The sequence below is a fragment of the Pongo pygmaeus genome, chromosome 14 (genome assembly GCF_028885625.2).
Source record: "Pongo pygmaeus isolate AG05252 chromosome 14, NHGRI_mPonPyg2-v2.0_pri, whole genome shotgun sequence".
NCBI lineage: Eukaryota > Metazoa > Chordata > Mammalia > Primates > Hominidae > Pongo > Pongo pygmaeus.
In genome coordinates, this window is record NC_072387.2 from 123,243,424 (window position 1) to 123,271,124 (window position 27,701).

The window sequence follows — 27,701 nt, forward strand, 5'->3', positions numbered from 1 at the left end:
AGCTTTTGGAAGGGCAGTTTGGCATTGTGAACTTTGGCAACAGTGCCGAATTGTTGCCTTAGTTTCAACTCTAGGAACTCATCTTAATAAGACATTTTCACGGATTAATGAATGAGAATAGTTGTTGCAGTGCTGTTATTATGAGCAATTATTTAAGAGGGGAGAATGCATACAATGCACTGATCAATGAAAGGAGCTTATGAAACGGCAATTATATACACTAAGCAAAAACATTATAAAATTCCTATTTTGCATAGCTGTTATATTAATAAACTTATCTGTACATTATCAAATAAATTATACATACCTACTGTATATATATTATTGTAGAGAGTCATATACATAAAACCATATATACTCTTCCTTAAGGTATTAGGAAAGTTAATTTCTGTTATCCCCAGTTTTTGCCCTACTTGCTGACTTTAGTTGAACTTGACCTCCACAGGGTCTGTACCAGCACCACCGACTGCAGCTCTCTCCAGGTGTGCAGGAAGGGCTTGTTATGGGCTTGTGATGAGTCAGGGCTGGGTCCGCAGAGGGAGCCGCCAACTGCCACCCGAGCTCTCATGTGCCTCTCACGGGTCTGACCCGGAGGCATGTGGCAAGTTGCTGCAGCAGGAACTCCTGAATAGAAAAGGAGATCATCCTGGGATATATAAGGCCAAATTGCATTCACCCCTACGTTACAGTCAGTCCCATACAAAAGAAAGCTGGACTGTAATCCCAGCACTTTGGGAGGCCAAGGTGGGTGGATCACAAGGTCAGGAGATCACGACCATCCTGGCTAACACAGTGAAACTCCGTCTCTATTAAAAATACAAAAAATTAGCCGGGCGTGGCGGGCATCTGTAGTCCCAGCTACTCGGGAGGCTGAGGCAGGAGAATGACGTGAATCCGGGAGGTGGGGCTTGCAGTGAGCTGAGATTGCACCACTGCGCTCCAGCCTGGGTGACAGAGCGAGACTCCTTCTCAAAAAAAAAAAAAATTTTGAGAGCAAAAAGAAGCTGTTTTTAATTTTTCAAAGATTGTACATGCACAGCTTCAGAGGTGTGATGAGGCCTTCTCTTCCAGGGGAAGAAGGAATTCCAGGTGTCCCTCTTCCAGACACTGGTGCTCCTCATGTTCAACGAGGGAGATGGCTTCAGCTTTGAGGAGATAAAAATGGCCACGGGGATAGGTATGAAAACCGCAGAGTGCATAGCTCCATGAGTTTTTCTTAAAGCATGTATTTGTTTTAAGATAAGACACAGACTTGGTAGCATGATTCGTTTACTGTTGTTGAGTCTCATTTGTTTAACGCCAGCCTTTGCCTGCATTTGCTTCCCATTCAGAGGATAGTGAATTGCGCAGAACGCTGCAGTCGCTGGCCTGTGGCAAAGCACGTGTGCTGATTAAAAGTCCCAAAGGAAAGGAAGTGGAAGATGGAGACAAGTTCATTTTTAATGGAGAGTTCAAGCACAAGTTGTTTAGAATAAAGATCAATCAGATTCAGATGAAGGAAACTGTATGTATAAACTTTCTCTTTTTACTTATAGGGTGTTTAGCAAGGAATCGTTTGTTTTTGTAGTAATGTTTTTGGCTGTTAGAGGCCTGAAGCACATTTCTAAAATAATCCAATTTGACTATGTAATGTTTATAAGAGTACTCATTTTCATGTCGCTTTCATTAACTTTACATTCTCAGTAGGAAAGAAAATCAGAAAAAAAGCCACTTAATGTTATTCCTATTCACAAAAAAATTGTGTGCTAAGCCAGAACTTCCCATGGTCATAGGGTTTCGAAAATTATCCACACTTTGTGTGGTAATAGAATCTGATATGGTTCACTCTTGGTGTTGTACATTCTGTGGGTCTGGATAAATGTATAATGTTATGTATCCACCATTATAGGATCATACAGGACAGTTTCATTGCCCTAAAAATTCTCTTATGTTCTGTCACTGTATCCCTGTCTCCCTCCGAGCCCCTGGCAACCCCTGACCCTGTTACTGTTACCATAGTTTTGCCCTTTCCTGAGTGCCATACAGTTGGAGTCGTAGTGTGTGGCCTTTTCAGATTGGCTTCTTTATTTATTAGAATGCATTTAAGGTTCACCATGTCTTTTCATGGCTGGGTAACTCTCTGCTTTTTGCACTGAAGGATTCTCCATTGTCTGGATGCATCACAACTTATCCCTTCAGCTACTGAAGGACATCTGGTTGCCTCCAAGTTTTGGTGATGATGACTAAAGCTGCTGTAAACATTTCTATGCAGGTTTTTATGTGGACTTAAGTTTTTAACTCCTTTGAGGGTGCACCTTTTATAGTGGGCAAAAGTGGGAAGGTCTATCAGTTCTTTCTCCCGAAGGTAACCACTATTGCCCTTTTTTTTTGTGGTCACAGCCTTTTTCTGTGGTGTGAGTATATGTAAACTTTTTTTTAAATGGGATCACTAAGCCAGGCACAGTGACATGCACCCATAGTCTCAGCTACTCGAGAGGGTCGCTTGAGCCCGGGAGTTTGAGGCCAGCCTGAGCAATGCAGTGAGACCCCAAACTCTACAAAAGAAAAAACACCTGGGATCACTGTACATATGGCACCTGTCAGGGCCCTCCTGTAGCCAGTTTTCGTTGCTGATCGCAGTCTTCTCCTGGCCAGGACTTGTTGCAGGAGAACAGTGCCAGTTGTGTAGACCCACCAGGGCTGGCAGTGCCCTCGGCCACAGGCACTAACATTCCTCCACTGCCCCTCCTGAAAATAACATTACGTTCAACACCCTGGCATAGGCATTTCTGTGCACTTGTTAGATTGTTTCTTTAGTGTGATTCTTGCTCTGGAGTTGCTGGGTAAAATAATGTGTACTTTTCTTAGTTTGACTGCTCTTTTCCAAGTTGAAGTCTGGCAGATTTCACCAGAGCACAGTGTCTGCCCCCAATTCCACCTGTCCTTTGCTCACCCTGTTCTGAGCAGCCCAAAGATAGTTTGTTGCAGTTTTCATTTTGATTTCTGATTCCTTACAGCATCTTTCTACCACTCAGTAGTTTATACAAATTATATAACCTTTCTAATGCTCAGTTTCTCATATTTAAAATAGACATACTACTACCTTAAGTTGTGAGAATTAAATGAATCGTTTAGAAAGCTCTTGCCACACACCTGTAAGCACTTCATAAATGTTGATGCTGCTCTTTTTATGCTTAGCCATTTGTATTTTTCATTTTCAAGTCATATGCATTTATTATAATGTTTTTTCTCTTACTGATTAGTAAGTTTTCTTTATATATTAAAGATATTAATGCTTTGTCCCTTTATTTTTTTGCATTTCACTCTGTCGTCCAGGCTGGAGTGCAATGGTACAATCTCGCTCACTGCAACCTCCATCTTCCGGGTTCAAGCTATTCTCCTGTCTCAGCCTCTCGAGTAGCTGGGACTACAGGTGTGTGCCACCACACTCAACTAAGTTTTGTATTTTTAGTAGAGACGGGGTTTCACCATGTTGGCCAGGCTGGTCTTGAACTCCTGACCTCAGGTGAGTCACCCATCTCGGCCTCCCAAAATGCTGAGATTACAGGCGTGAGCCACCACACCATGCCCAGCCTGCTTTGTCATTTTTGACAGAGTAATTTTGTTGTTTTTATTGGTTTTTTTTTCACATAACAGTTTTTAAGTTCTTAAATATAGTCCCCTTTTCTTTTATGGTTTCTGACTTAACGTGTAATGCTGTATTAGGCCATTCTTGTATTGCTATAAGTAAATACCTGAAACTGGGTAATTTATAAAGAAGAGAAGTTTAATTGGCTCACAGTTCTGCAGGCTGTACGGGAAGCATGGCGCTAGCATCACCTCAGCTTCTGACGAGGCCTCAGGAAGTTTCCAGTCATAGTGGAAGGTGCAAGGGGAGCAGGTGTCTCACATGGCAAAAGCATGAGCAAGAACAGGGAGGGAGGTGCCCCACATGTTTAAACGACCAGATCTCATCACCAAGGGGAGGGCCCAAGCCATTCACGAGGGACCTGCCCCCACGACTCAGTTACCTCCCACCAGGCCCCATCTCCAACACTGGAGACCACATTTCAGCATGAGATTTGGAGGGGACACATATTCAAAACCGTATCATAGGCCTAAGAGAGAAATTCCCTTAACCAGAGTTTTAAAAAACATTTATACTATGTTATTTTTCTAGAAGTTTTTACATTTAAATCTTCTTTTCATGTTGCAGAAATTATTTTAGTATCTCAAAACAGTCTAACTGCCCCCATCCTTTCCAAAACCAAATTTAAAATATCATCCTTGGACAAGTTATTTGAATTATCACCTTATTATGTATCAAATTCATATAGGTCAGTTTCTCAATTCTCTTCTATAAATTCTGTATCTATTTCATAGCCAGCCATTTTTTTGCTTTGTTTTGTTTTGTTTTTTGAGACAGTGTCGCCCAGGCTGGAGTGCAGTGGTGTGATCATAGCTCACTGCAGCCTCAACCTCTTGGGCTCGAGTGATACTCCCACCTCAGCCTCAGGCATATGCCACCACGCCCAGCTAATTTTTTGTATTTTTTGTAGAGATGAGGCCTTGCCATGTTACCCAGGCTGGTCTTGAACTCCTGGTTTCAAGCAGTCCTCCTACCTTGACCCCCCAAAGTGCTGGGATTACAGCCGTGAGCCACCATGCCTGGCACCAGGTTCTTTTAATTAATGTAGCTATTCCTATAACTTTATTCTTCCAATGAACTTCACAATAATTGTATCACGCCTTTGCTCCCCCAGATAAGAACATTGACATTTTTAATCCATATTGCATTAATTTGCAGAGCTTTTATCTTTATCATATTAAATTTTGTGATTCATACATATGTGTATATATGTAAATATATACAAATCTTTTTCTCAGAGCTTTCTAGTTTTCTTCTGTAAGTCTTGCATATTTCTTGCTAGTCATAAATTTTCATTGATTCAACAAATACTTATTGAGCATCTGTGGTGGCCCAGGTCCTCTGTGAAGCACTGAGAATTCATCCATTAACAATAAAGAATAAGTCCTTGTTTCTAGGAGTGTTCAGTCTTTTCCAGCAGAGAAGTAGCAGAGGATCACACACATTACTAACTTGTAAGAGTGGAGGAAAATGTTAGGATAGAGAAGTGCAGGAGAGTCTAATTAAATACTGTCATCAGCCAACGCTTTCCTGAAGAAGTGACTAGCTTTGCTCAGGAACTGAAAGAAGGCCTCTGGCTGCAGCGTCGTTGCCAAAAGGGGAAGCTGAGCCAGACAGGCCTGATCAGGCAGCAGCCACAGCTGGACCCTCTGAAGATGTCTCAGATCCGTGAAGCATTTGGAAAACCACTAGAGTTTTAAGCAAGACAGGCTAATGAAATGCTGATATCTTATAAAGGGGACCTTTTTTCTTTACATTTCTGATGGTTTTTATCAGAATGTATGTATTAATGCTATTTGTCTTTGTATATTTATTTTATTTCCAGCCACTTTACAAAACTCTTTAGCTTTCAGAGTTTTTCTATTGATTTTCTTGGATTTTCCAGCTCATCTACAAATAATGATCGTTTTGTCTGCACCTTTTCAATATACCTCTTTAGTCTGTTCCTGTATTGCATAGTTAGAACCTCTAAAGTAATATTTTTAAGGAATAGCAATGTAGCTGAGCTTCCTAATTTTATCTCTAGTTCAGAGGATATTAACTTTTGGGGGGTCATGGATCCTGTTGAAAATGTGATGAAAGCTTGGAGTCTCTCCCATCCTGAAGCATACTTGGCCTCATATGTATGTGCAGACCTTCCCCCAGCCCTCATTTCAACTGCAGATCCCCATCAGGTTCCTATTGGACTAAGGTTAAGTTGTCTCTAGTATTTGCTGTTTGTTTCTGATAACCATGTTTTATCATGTTCAGATTCTTTCCTTTTTTTTTCATCCTTGTATGCTAATGTTTGTTTTAAATCAAAAAATCAATTTTCAATTTTATCATGCCTTTTCAACATCTATCAAGATGGTCATATAATCTAACCTTTCAACTGCTACAATGCTCTCACTTATATTCACAGATTTCCTAATGTTGATCAGCACTTACATTTCTGGAACATATCCTGATGGTCATTATGTTTTGTTTACTGTGCTGCTAGTTTTAATCTACATCATACATAGAGTTGTTGCAGCTTTCTTATAAGGAAAATAACTTTTAAAAATATTTTTTAAGTTTTGGCTTTAGAGTTTTGCTATTCTGGGAAGGTACATTTTACTACAACAAATAAACATGCATAATAAAGTAGGATTCATCAAATGTCTGACCTTTCTTTGCATCAAAAGAACATTTCCGGCCGGGCACAGTGGCTCACGCCTGTAATCCCAGCACTTTGGGAGGCCGAGGCAGGCGGATCACGAGGTCAGGAGATCGAGACCAGCCTGGCTAACATGGTGAAACTCTGTCTCTACTAAAAATACAAAAATGAGCCGGGCGTCATGGGGGGCGCCTGTAGTCCCAGCTACTTGGGAGGCTGAGACAGGAGAATGGCGTGAACCCGGGGGGCAGAGCTTGTAGTGAGCCGAGATCGCGCCACTGCACTCCAGCCTGGGCGAGAAAGCGAGACTCCGTCCCAAAAAAAAAAGAACATTTCCCATCAAATTCGGTAACATCAAGTCATTAATATTGAAATATAGGCCAGGCGCGGTGGCTCACGTCTGTAATCCCAGCACTTTGGGAGGCCAAGATGGGTGGATCATCTAAGGTCAGGAGTTCAAAACCAGCCTGGCCAACATAGTGAAACCCTGCCTGTACAAAAATACGAAAAGTAGCCGGGCATGACAGCGGGTGCCTGTAATCCCAGCTACTCGGGAGGCTGAGGCGAGAGAATCGCTTGATCCCGGGAGGCGGAGGTTACAGTGAGCTGAGATCACGCCATTGCACTCTAGCCTGGGCGACTGAGTGAGACTCCATCTCAAAAAATAAAGAAAATATAGCTTTACACTTAACTTTTTTTTTCTTTTTTGTATAGGTTGAGGAACAAGTTAGCACCACTGAGAGAGTGTTTCAGGATAGACAATATCAGATTGATGCTGCTATCGTCAGAATAATGAAGATGAGAAAGACTCTTGGTCATAATCTTCTAGTTTCTGAATTATATAATCAGCTGAAATTTCCAGTAAAGGTAAATGTAACATTAGCATAATTAAATTTGTAGTATTTGCTAAACAATTGACAAAGCGTGTTTAATTCTATGTTCAGTCATATCATTTGACCTGCATTATTCATGGTGCTTTCTGTATACACTGAATGTAGAAAAACTGGCAAATGTGAAGCTCTTTATTCCAGGTGTTGTTCATCGCCACTGCAGAAATGATAGAGCCCTAAAACTCTCCTTCCCGGGGATGGTGCGCGCTTGTTCATATTTTCAGGAAGGAAGAGGTAGATGGGACATGGAAAGCTGAACACTTTTCTCATAGTAGTAGCAGTCGAGGTTACATCACAAGATTTTAAGGAAATGATAACAATAACTTATTCAGCGTTTACAGGCTACACTGCGTTTCCCACCACGGTAATAGTCTACTGTTGCTGTTGCTTATGAAATTCAGCCCAGGCCTGTCAACCCGCGTTGTGTTTTCAGAACTGAGATCTACTGTCCTGCCACGTGTGGGATGCAGGATAAGCCGGGAAAGTATTATGAAACGTTTTTTACATGTATTTATCAACCCAGGAAATACTGAACTCTGATGACACCTGGCCTCTCAGGGATGGGACCAGCCACACGTGCTTTGGAGGGAAAGTCCCCAGATTCCATGTTGTGCAGTTTGAGCCTCCCATTCCATCAAGGGAATTAAGTTGAGATGCACTAAATGGTCGAACACTTAAGAGTCTGGTGGAAGTGCCACTGTCCATCAGCCCGCATTTGCCCCCTTCCCTGCAGAGGTGAGGTGCCACCCTCAGGGCCCTGTGCAGCTCCAAAAGCACCATCAGGTTCACTGCCCCTTCCTCCCACCAGCTGGAGCACGTCTCCTGTTGCCACTGTAAACAACCAGGCCCAGCGCGAAGCAGAGGCGAGCAAGGGTGGAGTGTGGCAGACCAGGGCGCCCGCTCTGCTCTCAGGGGTAGAGTGTGGCAGACCAGGGCACCCGCTCTGCTCTCAGGGGTAGAGTGTGGCAGACCAGGGCGCCCGCTCTGCTCTCAGGGGTAGTTGGGTTTTCAGCCACATCCTTTTTTTTTTTTTTGAGATGGAGTCTTGCTGTCCCCCAGGATGGAGTGCAGTGGCACGATCACGGCTCACTATAACCTCTGCCTCCCGGGTTCAAGCCATTCTACTGCCTCAGCCTCCTGAGTAGCTGGGATTACAGGCACACACCACCACCCCCAGCTAATTTTTGTATTTTTAGTAGAGACAGGGTTTCACCATGTGGTCAGGCTGGTCTCAAACTCCTGACCTCGTGATCCGCCTGCCTCAGCCTCCCAAAGTGCTGGGATTACAGGCGTGAGCCACCACGCCCGTCCTCAGCCACATCTTGTAAAATGTGTGGCTTATCACTGAATAGAAGATTAAGTTTGTTTGGAAAATAGAGGGTCTCTCTTGTATAGGGAGAGCCTTGCACATAACTGCTCACACAGATTTGCTTCCTAATACAGCAGTGGCTGTTCCCTCTGGGCAGAGACGAGCTATGGCTGTGGATTCGTCTACTCAGTCACTTACTCTTAGCACAGGAACACTTGGGATTGTAGTTTCACTTACATGGACATGGCATGCAATAACTATATAAATACATAAGAATAAAGATACAGGCCGGGTGCACTGCCTCACGCCGGTGATCCCAGCAGGCGGATTGATTGAGCCCAGGAATTTGAGACCAGCCTGGGCAACATAGTGAGACCCCTTCTCTACAAAAAAAAAAATTAGCCAGGCACGGTGGTGCGCAGCCTGTGGTCCCAGCTACTGGGGGGGCTGAAGCACGAAGATTGCAGGCTGCAGTGAGCTGAGATCGCACCACTGCACTCCAGCCTGGGTGGCAAAATGAGACCCCATCTAAAAATCAGTAAACAAAATAAAATACAGTACTTAGGCAGAAGCATCCTTTCAAAGGATAAAAGTGCCCCAGTAAGACATGATGAGATTTTCCTTTCAAATAAAAATGTGTCATGTGATCGGGTCCGCCTCGCTTATGTGCCCTTACTGATGGCCGATGTTGGATCTGCTTCGCTTATGTGTGCCCTTACTGATGGCAGATGTCGGATCTGCCTCGCTTATGTGCCCTTACTGATGGCAGATGTCGGATCTGCCTCGCTTATGTGTGCCCTTACTGATGGCAGATGTCGGATATGCCTCGCTTATGTGCCCTTACTGATGGCAGATGTCGGATCTGCCTCGCTTATGTGTGTCCTTACTGATGGCAGATGTCGGATCTGCCTCGCTTATGTGTGCCCTTACTGATGGCAGATGTCGGATATGCCTCGCTTATGTGCCCTTACTGATGGCAGATGTCGGATCTGCCTCGCTTATGTGTGTCCTTACTGATGGCAGATGTCGGATCTGCCTCGCTTGTATGTGCCCTTACTGATGGCCGATGTTGGATCTGCTTCGCTTATGTGTGCCCTTACTGATGGCAGATGTCGGATCTGCCTCGCTTATGTGCCCTTACTGATGGCAGATGTCGGATCTGCCTCGCTTATGTGTGCCCTTACTGATGGCAGATGTCGGATATGCCTCGCTTATGTGCCCTTACTGATGGCAGATGTCGGATCTGCCTCGCTTATGTGTGTCCTTACTGATGGCAGATGTCGGATCTGCCTCGCTTGTATGTGCCCTTACTGATGGCAGATGTCGGATCTGCCGCGCTTATGTGTGCCCCTACTGATGGCAGATGTCGGATCTGCCTCGCTTATGTGTGCCCTTACTGATGGCAGATGTCGGATCTGCCTCGCTTATATGTGCTTTTACTGATGGCAGATGATGTATGTACATTTCACAAGTTTCACATTTCCCTCAGGAAGCCACGCTCTGACCATGAACTCACATGGACGCTTTTTTTATCAAGAGATAACGTTAACTTTGTCTTTAAAATAGAAAGTTTTGTTCATTTCATAAATATGTGTATAATTATAAATGATTTTCATATAAATATTTGTATATATATTTCTATAATTATAGTTACATACTTCATGCATATACCCCTTGTATGTAAATGTTTGTAAATTTAATGCCACTCTAATTAGGGGGGTTTTATTTTTCTTTTTTAGCCTGGAGATTTGAAAAAGAGGATTGAATCTCTGATAGACAGAGACTATATGGAGAGAGACAAAGAGAATCCGAATCAGTACCACTACGTGGCCTGACGCATCTGCAGACGGTTCCCCTTCATGAAACACTAGAATGTACCCTCAGAGCAGGAGGCACACCTGTGCCATTTCTGGGACTCTGATCCAGCTGTGGACATTGGAAGGCGAAGGAAGGGAGGTGGCTCCTGGGTCATCTTTCACAAGGCTCAAGACTTCAACCTGCAGATGTATCTTTTTCCCTCCAGTTTTTCCTCTAGTTCTTTTAGGCATTTAAATTGTTTCTGTTACTCTGTGCAAAATAACTTTGAGATTGGACAAGAAGATGTTACTAAAGAGAAGTTCCTTTAAAAGGTCTTGTTCTTGTGTCAAAAAGCTGAAGGTTTGGTTTGTTCTTGTGTGTGATCATGAGTGCACAATGAAGAAGACCCTAGATGCTGCATTTTTTTTAGCTCTGAAGATTCCTTAGGTATCCCTGAAGACAGCTCGCTCAGATGATCAGCATTTAGAGTGAAAACAAGGGCCCTTCGTGGGTGAACATTAGAAAGAGCCAGGGTTCAAAGCTGGCGAATGGATGATGCATCCTAGCCACTGGCCCTTCTCTGTTTCATGTATTTCCAAAAGTTGTAAACTTTGATGGCTGATTTTTCGTAAGTCAGGTTTCCAAGTGAGCTCCCTAAGGTGCCAAGGCCATGGTGTCCGCCCTGCTGCGTCTGTTCGTTTCAGCTGAGTTGCTTGTGAATCTCTGTTTTAGGGTTTGGGGCTAGTGTGTTTGTGTTTCCATTCTAAGATTGAGTCTGGCAGTCCCTGTTTTTTTGCATTGGGGTAACTGCTCTTTGATTTTTTTCAACTGCAGTATTTGTATGATTTTGCAATAATAAAGTTTGGTTTGGTTTTTACAGTCATGCGCAGGGATGATCCTTGTTCTCTGCTGTAAACTGTAAAAAGTTTATGGAGACTTAAAAGTCTTGATGTTGTGAAGCAGAGGTTATTTTGTGGAAAGATTAAAAGGATTTTGTTGGTACCTGGTTTTGTGTTGTGTATATATATATACATGAGGTTGAACAGTGAAAGGAAAGCTCAGTAGTGATGTTAGAAGGGTAACTATGACAAAGATACTTTTGAGATAACATTTAAAAATCCTTTATATTTTACATAATAGCATGTTTCATTTTGATTAAAAGCTACCAAAGGAATTTTGATCATGGCATAAGTGTTTAAAGCAATATTTTCTGGAATATACCAAGTTTATATAATTTGATTTTGTGCTAAATTATTAAAAGAGTCTCTTTTTGAAACGTGGGTTTGAAATATGACACCTCGTGGGTTTCCACATTAAAATCCTCACTCCTTAATTGTCATTTCTATCTTTGAAAATTTTCATTTATGAGTTCCATGATATGTGGTCTAAGAAAGACCAAACAGATTTCTATTTTTATTTCTTATATTTTAAGTTCGTTGTGTCTAGAGATTGTTAATATTGTAATTTAATGTAGACTTACTTTGAATAAAATTAGTTTAATTGGCCTTAAAATTACATTAATAAAACTTTGTGATATGCAAATGACACATTCTTCATAACTCTTTAGCAGCTTTGACTACTAGTGCACTAGACGGAAGTCAGAGCAGGGAGCAGCTGTTCCTCTCAAGTGATTATTGTTTCCTGCCCACCTCTGCCACAGAATACCAGTGGGGCCGGGTAGTGACAAGTGGGTCTTTTTACTTGGACGATTCGTTGTGCTGTGCCTTTGTCTCATTCGGGCACAGTGGCTCACGCCTGTAGTCCCAGCTGTGGGAGGGCAAGGTGGGACGATCGTTTGAGCCCGAGTTCCAGACCATCCTGGGCACCATGGGGAGATCCTGTTTCCATTTTAGTTTATTTATTTTTAATTGAGGTGGAGTCTCGCTCCGTTGCCCAAGCTGGAGTGCAGTGGTGCAATCTCAGCTCACTGCACCCTCTGCCTCCTGGGTTCAAGCAATTCTCCCACCTCAGTCTCCCAAGTAGCTGGGATTACAGGCACCCGCCGTCATGCCAAGCTAATATTTGTATTTTTGTAGAGACGGGGTTTCACCATGTTGGCCAGACTGGTCTTGAACTCCTAACCTCAGGTGATCTGCCCACCTCGGCCTCCCAAAGTGCTGGGATTACAGGCGTGAGCCACCATGCCCGGCCTGCCTGTTTCTGTTTTATAAAAGAAAGGAAAATCTATTTATATCTATTCTCTTATTTAGCAGTATTTAATGTTTTATTGTTAAAGGTCAGTGTAGTAAAACAAATAGTATAGAAGAAATCATTGAAAAAGAAACAGCACTTAGACAGAAATGCTGTAAAAGTGGAAAGGAAAAGGTGAAATTACTTGCAGGTTAGATGGTTGCATACCCAGGTCATCTAAAGAGCAAATGAAAAGCTGTGACTGAAGAAAGAATTCATCAAGTTAACTGGATACAAAATTAACAAAAATGTCAATAGCTTTCCTATAAATACAGGCTATAATGGAGGGTCATTTTTTATTTTTATTTAGAGACAGGGTCTTAACTGTCACCCGGACTGGAGTGCAGTGGCATGATGATGGCTCATGGCAGCCTCTACCTTCTGGGCTCAAGCGATCCTCTCTTCTCAGCCTCCTGAGTAGCTGGGCCTACAGGTGTACATCACCATGCCCAGATAATTTTTATTGTATTTTTTATAGAGGCAGTGTCTTGCTATGTTGCCAAGGCTGTTCTTGTACTCCTGGCCTCAAGCGAACCTCCCGCCTCAGCCTCCCCAAATGCTAGGATTATAGGCATGAGACTGCACCTGACCAGAAGTCATTTTTTCAATAGCAACCCCAAAAAAAGATAAAATACCTAGTAACAAATAGGGAAACACCTATGTGAAAGGTATTATAAAATTACTAAGGAACACGGGCCCTGAATAAGTGAAAGTTCTGTTTATTCTCACATTTTGCTATACGGTATCTTAAGATGTAAAACCTTCCTGTAAAACATGAGCGGATTCAAAAGTTAAAACAGAAAAGCAAATATGCAACACTAGTCAAATTGTTTTAAATTCTGCTGTTTTTAGAACATTGTAATTGAAACAGCATGATGCTGGCCCTTTAAAAAGATTCCTGGAACAAGAAGGTCCACAAATAAGCCAAATAACAGGAATTCGGAGTGGCACAAAGGGGCTGTGTGTGATCATGAACTGGACTTTGCAACAAGTACCCATGCTTGGAAGTGTGGGCTACCTTGAAAAGAGAAAAGTTGGATTAGACTTCTTTTTATACTAAGAGAAGTTCCAAGTGGTCAAGTATTTATGTGTAAAAATATATATATATATGAAACCATAATCATAAGATACATTTTTATTGTAAATTGACTATTATTGTATAAATTTGTAGAGTATAAAGTGATCTTATAAATTATGCATACAATATGGACTAGTCAAGCTAGTTACATCCATCACCTCAAATACTTAACGTTTTTGTAGTGAGAACATGTGAAATTTACTCTTAGCAATTTTGAAATGTACAATACTCTATTTTTGACTATATTCACCATGCTGTGCAATAGAACTCAGAAAAATATATTCCTCCTTTCTAAGATTTTTTACCTGTTGCCCCTTTATTTGTGTTTTTCCACCAAGTAAGTGATCTAGTGAATCCACATTGATTTTTTTAAAAAAGGATTGACATTAAATGACATCTTTTAAAGTCAACATGGGGAAAAACAAGGTTAAAAAAACTGGAACCCTGGCCGGGCGTGGTGGCTCATGCCTGTAATCCCAGCACTTTGGGAGGCGGAGGTGGGCGGATCACGAGGTCAGGAGATCGAGACCATCCTGGCTAACACAGTGAAACCCCGTCTCTACTGAAAATACAAAAAAATAAGCCCGGCATGGCGGCAGCCTTCTGTAGTCCCAGCTGCTGAGGAGGCTGAGGCAGGAGAATGGCGTGAACCTGGGAAACGGAGCCTACAGTGAGCTGAGATCGCGCCACTGCACTCCAGCCTGGATGACAGCAAAACTTCGTCTCAAAAAAGAAAACAAAACAACTGGAACCATCTTGGATAAAATGTACGACAAAGTACTGATGAGTTTAATGTTAACAGAACTAGAAGTCAGAAGACCAGCAACAAGCCTTTGGATAAGTGAGTTCTTCATTAGCTTTAAGAGAGTGGGAGCAGAGGAAACGGGTACCATGAGGGCAGACCTGCTTTCAAGAACAGATGAACAGCGGATGAGATGACTCTGAGAGGTCGCAGGAGCAGAGCTGCATTCCAGTGGCAGGTGACTGGGCATCGTCCTGCAGCAAGGCCCTAATATCCCAGGAGAGGGCGGGATCAAGGGCACAGGGAGTGGGGGCAGGTGAGGGCTGGCTGTAGGTGTGGTGCCGAGGGAGACATTGGTTGTGACGGTGACCATGGCCCTAGGCTGGAGGGTGGGGGGTCGTGTAACATGAAGATTTAGGAGGTGAGCTTGGAGGGCGCAGCTGTTGGCAATGATCGTCTGGGTGAGGACAGACGGGGAAGTGGGGCCAGAGCGTGGGGGACAAGACCTGATGGTTGTCCAGCAGTCAGGGACGGTGACAGGAGCTGGTGATGGAGGCCCTGAGTGCAGGACAGCCCCGGGGCCTGGAGGTGGGCCAGCCAGTGAGAAGGGCGCACCCCCCCAGGGTGTCCAGCAGCACGGAAGGAGCATGGCCTGGAAGTGGCACTGGGCAGAAGGGAGGGCCTCGCTCCAGATGCAGCCCCAGGGGGAGGGTCACGAAGTGAGCAGTGGGCCTCTGCCCCCTCCAGGGAGGCATGGGCACCCTGTGGTGGGTTTGGAAGGAGAAACCAGGCAGTGGCCAGGCCCAGGCCTCGTGCAGCAGCCTGGGAAGTTCAGGGGAAGAGGAGTGCAGGTGTCAGGACCGCCTAGCAAGAAGGTTTAGGAGATGGAGGTTTTGTCAACCACAGACTGAATTCAGAAAGGTCAGGAGAAAGGGCTGGAGGGGGAGAGGTGACAGTCGGGCTATGTGAGAGTGAGAGGCCCAGCAGTGATGGGGGACAGGCTGGTGGGCTCTGGTGAGGGAGGTCAGCTCGAGGGATCTGAGACATTGTGAAATGATGGTCTCAGGTAAATTTGTGAGAATATATTAAATTTGAAAATGCCCACACCTTTGACCCAGTAAGTTCCTCTCACTCATGTAGAATGATTTCTAGTACTGTTCTCGCACACATAGAAAATACCTTAAATGTCCTTCAATAAGGAAACAGACCATGTGCTAAGTCCATGCACGTGTGATGTTCTGACCATGCAGCTTGAACCAAGATCTAGATGTCCATAGATGTCCATTTGGAGTGAATGTCAAGAGATACCACGTGAGAAAAGAGAGCAGTGCTGCCCTGCCACCACTGTGTGCACGGCCCGTGTACGTGTGAATAACAACGGCTCAACTCCAGAATGGAGTTCTGGAAGGCTGGGAGCAGGTACGCAAGAATCTTTTCTATGCATATACTATTTTGTATTTTTTTAATTTTGTGTCAAAAGAATGTTTAAAAGTAATTACAAATTATTAAGAAAACAAAATGGCCCCACCCACTATGTTGTTTCTTTACCATAAAACACAAGGAATCAGCCAACCCAAAGTAATTGCACTCTCCCGCCCGCTCTCCTCCCAACCTAATCCACTGTTGTCATTAGTTATTTTATGGGTTACCTTTGTAATTGTAATGGACATATTGAAACCCTATTCTCTCGATCCATGAATGTACTCAGTTTCTCATGAATACCTCCTGTATTGGCAGGCCGGCGCGGTGGCTCACGCCTGTAATCCCAGCACTTTGGGAGGCCAAGGCGGCGGACCACAAGGTCAGAAGATCAAGACCATCCTGGCTAACACGGTGAAACCCCGTCTCTATTAAAATACAAAAAATTAGCCAGGCATGGTGGCGCACTCCTGTAGTCCCAGCTACTCGGGAGGCTGAGGCAGGAAAATCACTTGAACCCGGGGGGCCGAGCTTGCAGTGAGCGGAGATCGCACCACTGCACTCCAGCCTGGGCGACAGAGCAAGACTGTGTCTCAAGAAAAAAAAAAAAAAGAAATGTAATCCTGTATTTGTGCAGCACAAAGAATATTCTAAGCATCAAAGAGAAGCTGTTTCTTTCCACATTCCATTAAACCTGAAAATGTATGTCATTATTTTAACTTGCTTTATATTTGCACTGTGGCATTTTTGTTCAGCTTTTTTTTTCCTGGAGTTTTTAATTGCTATTGATGACCAAAAAAAAAAAAAAAAAAAACAGTGCCTTTTGTCTTATCACCAAGATAATTTCCTTATCACAGTTTGCATAAACCCAATTTTTTTCTTAAAACACACATTTCGGGGCTGGTCGCGGTGGCTCACGCCTGTAATCCCAACACTAGGAGGCCGAGGCAGGCGGATCACAAGGTCAGGAATTCCAGACCAGCCTGTCCAACATGGTGAAACCCCCATCTCTACTAAAAATACAAAAATTAGCCGGGTGTGGTGGCTCGTGCCTATAATCGCAGCTACTTGGGAGGCTGAGGCAGGAGAATCACTTGAACCCGGGAGGTGGAGGTTGCAGTGAACCAAGATCGCACCATTGCACTCCAGCCTGGGAGACAGAGCGAGACTGCCTCAAAAAAAAAAAAAAAAAATCATTTATCAGAATCCTCTAATAGTGGTTTTCTTGTTGTTTTGGGGTTTTTGGGGTTTTTTTTTTTTTTTTTATATGGAGTTTCACTCCGTCATCCAGGCTCGGGTACAGTGGTGCAACCTCAGCTCACTGCAACCTCCGCTTCCCAGGTTCAAGTGCTTCTCCTGCCTCAGCCTCTGGAGTAGCTGGGATTACAGGTGTGTGCAACCACACCTGGCTAATTTTTGTATTTTTAGTAGAGACAGGGTTTCACTGTGTTGGCCAGGCTGGTCTCAAACTCCTGACCTCAAGTGATCTGCACGCCTCAGCCTCCCAAAGTGACAGGATTACAGCTGTGAGCCATGGCACCTGGCCCTCTGATAAGTAGTTTGGTTTTGGGTTTGGTTTTGGTTTTGGTTTTGAGACAGAGTCTCACTCTGTCACCCAGGCTGGAGTGCAGTGGTGCAACCTCGGCTCACTGCAACCTCAGCCTCCCAGGTTCAAACAATTCTCCTGCCTCAGCCTCCCGAGTAGCTGGGATTACAGGCGTGTGCCACCACGCCTGGCTAATTTTTTTGTATTTTTAGTAGAGACGGGGTTTCACCATATTGGCCAGGCTGGTTTCAAACTCCTGACCTTGTGATCCGCCTGCCGTGGCCTCCAAAAGTGCTGGGATTACAGGCGTGAGCCACCGCGCCTGGCCTAATAGTGTTTTAAATTGAACTATGGGCCAGGCATGGTGGCTTACACCTATAATCCCAGAACTTTGGGAGGCTGAGGTAGAAGGATTGCTGGAGGCCAGGAGTTTGAGACCAGCCTGGATAACAGACCTCAGCTCTACAAAAAAATTTAACAATTAGCCAGGCATGCTGGTGCTTGCCTGTAGTCCCAGCTTCTCAGGAGGCTGAGGTGGGAGGATCACTTGAGCCTGTGAAGTTGAGGCTGCAGTGAGCTATGATCGCACCACTGCACTCCAGCCTGGACAATAGAGTGAGACCCTGTCTCAAAAAATAAATTAATAAATAAAAATAATATAAATAATACAATGAATCGGCCGGGCGCAATGGCTCACGTCTGTAATCCCAGCACTTTGGGAGGCCGAGGCAGGCAGATCACGAGGTCAGGAGATCGAGACCATCCTGGCTAACATAGTTAAACCCTGTCTCTACTAAAAATACAAATAATAATAATAATAATAATAATAATGATAATAATACAATGAATCATTTGCCTCTTTTTTTTAAGAGACGAGGTCTCACTGTGTTTCCCAGGCCAGAGTAGAGTGCCCTGGCCATTCCCAGGCACGATTCGAGTGCACCCCCACTCTGGCTGCATCATTTGCTTTTAAGCCCCTGCATAGCTGTGATCCTGGAACCCATTTTCTCTGCATTTCTGTTTAGGTCCACTCCTTGGATCTCAGTCTTCTCTTTTTCTTGTCTTCTGGTTTTATTAAGTAGATTCTTTTTTTTTTTTTTTTTTTTTTTTTTGAGACAGTCTCACTCTGTTGCCCAGGCTGGAGAGTGCAGTGGCACGATCTCAGCTCACTACAATCTCTGCTTCTTGGGTTCAAGCGATTCTCCTGCCTCAGCTTCCCGAGTAACTGGGATTACAGGCACACCACCACGCCCAGCTAATTTTTGTATTTTCAGTAGACACGGGGTGTTGCCATTTAGCCAGGCTGGTCTCAAGCTCCTAACCTGCCTCAGCCTCCTGAGTAGCTGGGATTACAGGCACACGCCACCACACCCAGCTAATTTTTGTATTTTCAGTAGAGAAAAAGCCAGGCTGGTTTCGAACTTCTGACCTCAGGTGATCCGCCCACCTCAGCCTCCCAAAGTGCTGATTACAGGCATGAGCCACTGTGCTGGGCTTCATTAGGTAGATTCTTAAATGATCTTCTCAGGAAGAATGCATGGGAGACAAATTTTCTGAATCCTGGCTGGACTGTTTTTATTTTACACTTGTGTTTGATTGTTTGGCTACATAAAAACTCTAGGCTCAAAATCACCTTCCCTCAGAACTTTGAAGGGATTGCACTGCCATAGTCTTCTATTTTCTAGCTCTAAAGTCTGATGCCATTTTGTTAGCTAACCTGCAGTTCCCTCACGTCACTTTTGGAGTCTTCTATTCCTGGAGTTTTGGTATCTCACAAGAGTGTCTCGGTGTGTGTCCACTTTCATCTGGCCTCTGCCAGCCACCCACTGAACCTTCAGACTGGAAGACTCAGGACTTCTGTTCCAGGAAGTGTTCTTTTTTGACATTCTACATTGCCTCTTCCCCTTCAACTTCTTTGCTGTCACTTTCCTTAGCACTCATCTTTCTAAGTAAACCAACTGGAAGCTCTAATGAGAAGAAGGCCTGGCCTCACCCCTCCCCACGCATAGTTCACTGTTCTGTCTCTGTTTCTGGTTGGCTTTTCTCTTGGTGGCCTCTACTATCAGATGATTGTTTCTTGGTTTTCTTTTTAATAAAAGATTGTTTTATGTTTTTATATTATTTCTTATTTTTCTTTTTAATAAAAAATTGTTTTTATTTTATTTCTAGAATATCTTCTTGAAACTCAAACTGTCCTGACAGGGTTAGCAGGAATTACACGCCGGGTTCTAGGCAGAAATGCAGTCATAACTAAGCATGAATCAGGCTGCACTTTGGCCCACTTCCTTGTAACTGGAAGTCTTGTAGCCCTGGATACTGATCATTTGCACCCCCATTGTTCTCATAGATAGGACCACTGACGTTAGAACCATAAGGCTTTAAACATTGCTTAATATGTTTTTCAGATCCTCAATTCTAGCAGAACAGCTGACATCAACCAGTCAATGGCTCCCACAGGGCGCTGAGGCAGCATGAGAATGCAGTTTCTTCATCCCCCCATCCCATGATTTTAGCCTGCACTCTTCAACCCATCAGCAACTCCCACACCTCGGCCACTCCGAAACCCTTAAAATCCCCAGCCCCAAACTCCTCTGAGAGGCGCATTCAAGGCTTCCTCTGTCTCTTGTTCAGTTCCCCTCTAGGTGTTAAGCTCCGTCTCTGCTGCAATCCCCAGTGTCTCAGTGTACTGACTTCCTGCACATCAGGCAAATGATGTTAGGATTAAAATTACACACCAGTGGGGCGCAGTGGCTCAAGCCTATAATCCCAGCCCTTTGGGAGGCCAAGGTGGGCAGATTGTTTGAGCCTAGGAACTCAAGACCAGCCTGGGCAACATGGTGAAAACCCATCTCTACAAAAAAATACAAAAATTAGCCAGGTGTGGTGGCGCATGCCTGTACTCCCGGCTGCTCAGAAGGCAGAGGTGGGAGGATTGCTTGAGCCCGGGAAGTCAAGGCTGCAGTGAGCCGTGATGGAACCACTGCACTCCAGCCTGGGCAACAGAGCTAGATCCTGTCAAGAAAAAGAAACAAATTGAACTAGTGCCTCAGAGAGTTGTATGTTTTTTCTTTGAGACGGGTCTCAAGCTCAAGCACGTGTGTTGTGATCTGGGCCCCCATTCGTCAGGCTTCTGAAGTCGTGTTTTTAGGCACAAGCCTGTCCCCAAGTCTATAGCATCTGGTGCACAGTGCTCAGTAAACGGTGAGGAGTGAATGAAGCAGGGCCAGTGGAAGGAACAAAGACCAGCGAGATAAGAATGGGGAGAAGTACGGGTGGGACAGAACAAAAGAAGGGAGTTTTAAAGTGTGGTGAGAATCAGAAACGGACCGTCAGGGTGGCATCTCGGGCCATTCAGTTTGTGTGCTGGGCCCAGCGGGTGGTGGGTGTGGCGAGTGGTAGCTGGAGGCAAGGCAGAGGCCAGGGAGAGCTGCTCTTGGGTAATGAGAATTGAGCAAGCATCAAACTGAGCAAGCAAGAGAGAAAAGGGGAGAATCTGAGCATACGGAAAGGAGAAATAACTGTGGGTAGGTTTCCCAGGGAACAGAACAGGGGAAACCAAATCCCCGCGCAGTGTGCTCCCCCCCAGCGAAGAGAACAGGGAAACCACATCCCCGCGCAGTGCTCCCCCCCAGGGAACAGAACAGGGGAAACCAAATCCCCGTGCAGTGTGCTCCCCCCCAGCGAAGAGAACAGGGAAACCACATCCCCGCGCAGTGCTCCCCCCCAGGGAACAGAACAGGGAAACCACATCCCCGTGCAGTGCTCCCCCCCAGGGAACAGAACAGGGGAAACCAAATCCCCGTGCAGTGTGCTCCCCCCCAGCGAAGAGAACAGGGAAACCACATCCCCGTGCAGTGCTCCCCCCCCAGGGAACAGAACAGGGGAAACCAAATCCCCGTGCAGTGTGCTCCCCCCCAGCGAAGAGAACAGGGAAACCACATCCCCGTGCAGTGCTCCCCCCCCAGGGAACAGAACGGGGGAAACCAAATCCCCGTGCAGTGTGCTCCCCCCCAGCGAAGAGAACAGGGAAACCACATCCCCGTGCAGTGCTCCCCCCCAGGGAACAGAACAGGGAAACCACATCCCCGTGCAGTGCTCCCCCCCAGGGAACAGAACACGGGAAACCAAATCCCTGCGCAGTGTGCTCCCCCCCAGGGAACAGAACACGGGAAACCAAATCCCCGCTCAGTGTGCTCCCCCCCAGCGAAGACAACAGGGAAACCACATCCCCACGCAGTGCTCCCCCCCAGGGAACAGAACAGGGAAACCACATCCCCGTGCAGTGCTCCCCCTCCAGGGAACAGAACAGGGGAAACCACATCCCCGCGCAGTGTGCTCCCCCCCAGGGAAGAGAACACGGGAAACCAAATCCCCGCGCAGTGTGCTCCCCCCCAGTGAAGAGAACAGGGAAACCACATCCCCGCGCAGTGCTCCCCCCCAGGGAACAGAACAGGGAAACCACATCCCCGCGCAGTGCCCCCCCCCAGGGAACAGAACAGGGAAACCACATCCCCGCGCAGTGCTCCCCCCCAGGGAACAGAACAGGGAAACCACATCCCCGCGCAGTGCTCCCCCCAAGGGAACAGAACAGGGAAAACACATCCCTGCGCAGTGCTCCCCCCGGCAGAGGTCGCTAGGGAAGCTGAGGGGCAGACAGCCGAGCAGAGGTAAGGCTTTCTGTGGTCAGTGATGGAGGAACCAAGGCCAGCTGCAGCGTAGGTCGAGGCAGCATTGTACTGAGAAGTGGACACCTGCTAGGATTCCACTCGTCACAGAATGAACAGCACCTTCAAGGCACTGGGATCAGCAGAGAAGCTTTAACACTGGCCAGGTCCCCCCTCTGCCAGGTCCTCCCTCTGTCACTGTCCAGGTGCAATTCCTGCAATTCTTTAAACCTTGGTTTTCTTAAAAGTGGAGATAATAATCCTACTTACCTCATGGGGTGTTTCCAAGTGAACACACACAAAGCTGCTTAGGACACGTACTACACACCAGCAAAGAGGAGTGTCACAGTCACACACAAGCACAGTGCCTCTTCATCAGGAAAACCCAGTTCCATACACATCTAAATGGCTTATCTTCAGAAACATTAATGAAGAGCTGAAGCAAACACTGTCAGCTGGGAAGTCTGTATTCAGTGAACATACATTTCTGAATGGAGGCAAAGTATGCCTTTTCAGACAGAAACCTCTAGTAGGAGAAGTGCAGGAGGAAGGAGCTTCAGCTGCTGGAAAGCAAAGCCAGATAGAAGCCAGGGTCTGCCAAAGGCCTGAGGAGCGCCCGCACTCGCAAGCATTTGGGTAGACACACACACAAATCAGCTTCACAATCTTATTATTTTCTTTAAAAACAACTATTTAAAGCAAAAATAATATATGTTGGCATTAATACCATATGTAGAAGTAAAACGTATGACACGACACAAAGAATGGGGAAAGAGATGGTCTGGTGAGTGTGATGAGCTAGAGATGCGTGTGGCAACCCTGGGGGGAAAGGGGAGATGGTCTAGTGAGTGTGTGATGAGCCCAGAGATACGTGTGACAGCCCTGGGGGGAAAGGGGAGATGGTCTAGTGTGATGAGCTAGAGATGCGTGTGACAGCCCTGGGGGGAAAGGGGAGATGGTCTAGTGTGATGAGCTAGAGATGTGTGTGAGAGCCCTGGGGGGAAAGGGGAGATGGTCTAGTGTGATGAGCTAGAGATGCGTGTGACAGCCCTGGGGGGAAAGGGGAGATGGTCTGGTGTGATGAGCTAGAGATGCGTGTGACAGCCCTGGGGGAAAGGGGAGATGGTCTGGTGTGATGAGCTAGAGATGCGTGTGACAACCCTGGGGGGAAAGGGGAGATGGTCTGGTGTGATGAGCTAGAGATGTGTGTGGCAGCCCTGGGGGGAAGGGGGAGATGGTCTAGTGAGTGTGATGAGCCCAGAGATGTGTGTGACAGCCCTGGGGGAAAGGGGAGATGGTCTAGTGAGTGTGATGAGCTAGAGATGCGTGTGGCAGCCCTGGGGGGAAAGGGGAGATGGTCTAGTGAGTGTGATGAGCCAGAGATGCGTGTGGTAACCCTGGGGCAGCCACTAACAATACCAGAGAGAGAGGCAAAGGAAGAAAGAACAAGCCAACAGAGGAGACAAAGTATAATTCGAAAGAACGCTCAATCCAAAGTGTTGACAAAGAGTCAAACTGTGAAATATTTGAAGAGATTTATTCTGAGCCAAGTATGAGTGACCAATGGCTCATGACGCAGCCTCAGGAGGTCCTGAGAACATGTGCCCAGGGTGGTCAGGACACAGACTAATTTATTTTTAGGGAGACATGAGACATCAATCAAATACATGTAAGATGTACGTTAGTTTGGTCTGGAAAGGGGGCTGCGGGAGGCTTCCAGGTTATAGGTAGATCTAAAATGTTTCTGATTGGCAATTGGTTGAAAGAGTTACTATCTAAAGACCTGGAATCAACAGAAAGGAATGTCTGGGTTATAATAAGGGGCTGTGGAGACCAAACTTTCACCATGCAGATGCAGCCTCCAGGTGGCAGGCTTCAGAGGGAACAGAGTCTCATGATGCTTAAAGAGTCTGTTCTATCAATAATTCCAAAAGGGCGGGGGAATCATGAGGCATGTCTGACCCCTGCTCCCATCATGGCCGGAGCCAGCCCATCAGGTTCGCCTTGGAAATGCCCTCCCTGATAGAGGGGTCCATTCAGATGGTCTGAGGGGGCTTTGAATTTTATTTTTGTTTTACAAAAGGCAAACAGGAAATTCTTTTTTTTTTTTTTTTTTTTTTTCAGATAGAGTCTTGCTCTGTCACCAGGCTGGAGTGCAGTCGTGTGGTCTTGGCTCACTGCAGCCTCTGTCTCCTGGGTTCAAGCGATTCTCCTGCCTCAGCATCCTGAGTAGCTGGGGCTACAGATACCCAGCACCACACCCAGCTAATTTTTGTATTTTTAGTAGAGACAGCGTTTCACCATGTTGGCCAGGCTTGTCTTGAACTCTTGACCTCGTGATCTGCCTGCCTCTGCCTCCCAAAGTGCTGGGATCACAGGCGTGAGCCACCGTGCCTGGCCTGGAAATTCACTTTTAAAAGGGAATGAAGAACAGATAGGACAAATGGAAATGGAAAGAGGGTGGACTGGAACCTGACCATCTCATTAATTTATTAGTAACAATGACATCACACTCCAATTAAATGCCAAAGATTTTCAAGCTGTATAGAAAATTAAGACCAAAGTATATGCTGTCCACTAGAAAGGCACTGTTATTTCGAGAGAGGATCTCACTGTGTCGCCCAGGCTGGAGTGCAGTGGCACAATCACGGCTCACTGCAGCTTCAATCTGCCGGGCTCCAACAATCCTCCCACCTCAGCCTCTTGAGTAGCAAGTGTGCGCCACCACAACTGGCCAATTGTTTATATTTTGTAGAGATGACATCTCACCGTGTTGCCCAGCCTGGTCTCAAATTCCTGGGCTCAAGTGGATCCTCTGCCTCAGCCTCCAGAACTGCTGGGACGACAGGCGTGTGTCACCGTGCCCAGCCCAGAGAGTCATTTTAATAAAGACACAGATGAGTTAAAGGATGAAGAAAGACCACGAGACACACGCAGCTGGCATTGTCTTCTCTGTACAACTGTTACAGCAGTTTCCAGAGCCTTCTCTCTCCTGGGCACAAGGGCATTTCTTAAGGAAAGACTCCTTGCACCAGCTGCAGAAGAGGCAACAGGTCCCAAACAAGCAGATCACTGTGGGCGTGTTGGACAAGCTGGTGAGGCGTGTGCTGTCTGCCTCTGGGAAGGTCTCTGATGAGCTTGCTCTTGTGCGTGCTATGGAAGATCAGTGCAAAGGTGGCATGGTGGATCTGCAGATGGCAGCTTATTTCTTCAGACACCTAAAATTGTGGCAGATAAATATGACTCTGTGACCACTGGGCTCACACCTGTAATCCCAGCACTTTGGGAGGCCGAAGCGGGAGGATCACAAGGTCAGGAGTTCGAGACCAGCCTGGCCAATATGGTGAAACCCCATCTCTACTAAAAATACAAAAAAATTAGCCAGGTGTTGTGGTGCATTCCTGTAATCCCAGCTACTCAGGAGGCTGAGGCAGGAGAATTGCTTGAACCCGGGAGGTGGAGGTTGCAGTGAGCCGAGATCACACCACTGCACTCCAGCCTGGGCAACAGAGCGAGACTCCATCTAAAAACAAAAGAGTGAGACAGTCATCTCAACCTGGAGCAGAGAGAGCCTGGTTGCATCATAACTGAGGTTTCCAATGCAGTGAACATTCTTACATATGTTGGATTACCCAAGCACTGCATGATTGGAAGTGGGTGTGATCTGGATTCTGCCACAGATGGATTTGGGGAGAACACAGTGACTCAAGTGTGGCTGTGTGGAGTAGTGTGAACGTGGCAGGTGTTTCTCTCCAGGAATTGAATCCAGAAATGGGAACTAATGATGATCAGGAAACTTGGAAGCAAGTGTATAAGATAGTGGTTGAAAGTGCCTGTGGTCATCAAGCTAAAAGGATATACTGACTGGGCTCCTGGGTGAAGTGTAGCTGATCTTGTTGAATCCATGTTGAAAAATCTGTCCAGGGCTCACCCAGTATCAACAATGGTGAAGGGGATGCAGGGCACCAAGAATGAAGCCCTCTGGAGTCTCCCATGTACCCTCAGTGCTCGGGGATTAACCAGTGTTATCAACCACAGCTAAGGGATAATGAGGTTGTTCTGCTCAAGAAAAGTGCAGATACCCCGTGGGACATCCAGAAGGACCTCAAAGACCTGTGACTCCTAAGCTGTAGAAATTTAAAACCACAGTGAGATGAACCCTGAGCCTTTAGTGTTCATCCATAGGCATGCATGACCGTTTGCTTTTATCTTCTTCAGTATGTGAATTTGGGCTCAGAATCAAAGCCCATGCTTGATTTCATGCTTGCAATCGAGTCCTTGAACAAATACAATGAACCAAATGAACCATGGTAGCGTGCTTCTTAATAAAAAGAAGAGAAGGCTGGGTGCAGTGGCTCACGCCTGCAGTCCCAGCACTTTGGGAGGCCGAGGCGGGCAGATTGCTTGAGTTCATGAGTATGAGACCAGCCTGGACAACATGGCAAGACCCCATCTCTACAAAAAAATACAATAATTAGCCGGGCATGGTGGTGCATACCTATAGTCCCAGCTACCTGGGAGGCTGAGGGGAGGCTGAGGTAGGAGGATGGCTTGAGCTGGGAGGCTGAGGGGAGGCTGAGGTAGGGGGATGGCTTGAGCCTGGAGGCAGAGATTGCTGTGAGCCAAGATCATGCCACTGCACTCCAGCCTGGGCAAGATAGAGCCTTTTTTTTTCTTGAGATGGAATCTTGCTCTGTTGCCCAGGCTGGAGTACAGTGGTGCTATCTTGGCTCACTGCAGCCCCCGACTCCTGGGTTCAAGCAATTCTCCTGCCTCAGCCTCCCAAGTAGCTGGGATTACAAGTGCCCGCCACCCACCACACCTGGCTAATTTTTGTATTTTTAGTAGAGATGGGATTTGGACAGGCTGGGCTCGAACTCCTGACCTGAAGTGATCCACCCGCCTCAGCCTCCCAGAATGCTGGAATTACAGGCATGAGCCACGGCACCCGGCTGAGACCTTGTCTAAAGAAGAAAGAAGATGAAGAAAGACGTACCATGAAGACGAATGAGAAAGATAGAGTGGCTACATTAAGATCAAAGTAGACTTCAGGACAAGGAATCTCACCAGAGATAAGAGGTACCTTTCATAACGGTAAAACACAGACGTTCATCCCAAGACTTAACCCTAACTGGGCAGGCCTCTATTCACAGACCTCAAAATATGTAAAGCAAAAGCTGATGGGCGGACAAGAGCAACAGGAAACAGGCCGACCCATGGGTACAGCAGGAGTGCTGACCCTCTTCTTTCAGTAACTGAGAGGAGATAGCAGAAAATCAAGAGGGACAGAAAAGACTTGAAAAACACTCCTCGCTAATTGGAGCCAGTTGACAGTCATGTATCATTACACTCAACGACAACAGTCACGCAGCATTACACCCAACAACGGTCACGCAGCATTACACCCAACGACGACGGTCACGCAGCATTACACCCAACGACGGCGGTCACGCAGCATTACACCCAACGACGGCGGTCACGCAGCATTACACCCAACGACGGCGGTCACGCAGCATTACACCCAACGACGGCGGTCACGCAGCATTACACCCAACGACGGCGGTCACGCAGCATTACACCCAACGACGGCGGTCACGCAGCATTACACCCAACGACGGCGGTCACGCATTACACCCAACGACGGCGGTCACGCAGCATTACACCCAACGACGGCGGTCACGCAGCATTACACCCAACGACGGCGGTCACGCAGCATTACACCCAACGACGGCGGTCACGCATTACACCCAACGACGGCGGTCACGCAGCATTACACCCAACGACGGCGGTCACGCATTACACC

The 27,701-nt window shown here is 46.2% G+C and overlaps 1 protein-coding gene, 1 long non-coding RNA gene and 1 pseudogene across 4 annotated transcripts in view; all 3 read left to right on the forward strand.

Annotated features, from left to right (window-relative positions):
* CUL4A (cullin 4A) overlaps nt 1-11,261 on the forward strand; it is a 54,419-nt gene extending 43,158 nt beyond the window's left edge. For all 3 annotated transcript variants that reach the window (XM_054447057.2, XM_054447056.2, XM_063650671.1), the window contains 4 exons: nt 1,072-1,177; nt 1,332-1,504; nt 6,978-7,130; nt 10,202-11,261. In XM_054447057.2, coding sequence (XP_054303032.1) covers nt 1,072-1,177; nt 1,332-1,504; nt 6,978-7,130; nt 10,202-10,297 — 528 coding nt within the window. In that variant the 3' untranslated portion in view covers nt 10,298-11,261. The remainder of the gene's footprint in view (nt 1-1,071; nt 1,178-1,331; nt 1,505-6,977; nt 7,131-10,201) is intronic.
* A 2,774-nt stretch (nt 11,262-14,035) lies between these two features.
* On the forward strand, nt 14,036-16,505 carry LOC134738021 (uncharacterized). The gene is made up of 3 exons (XR_010123494.1): nt 14,036-14,507; nt 15,520-15,688; nt 16,007-16,505. It is a non-coding gene; the product is annotated as an uncharacterized LOC134738021 (long non-coding RNA).
* Nucleotides 16,506-24,807: 8,302 nt separating this feature from the next.
* LOC129011370 (L-lactate dehydrogenase B chain-like) lies at nt 24,808-26,017 on the forward strand (annotated as a pseudogene).
* Nucleotides 26,018-27,701: the final 1,684 nt, after the last annotated feature.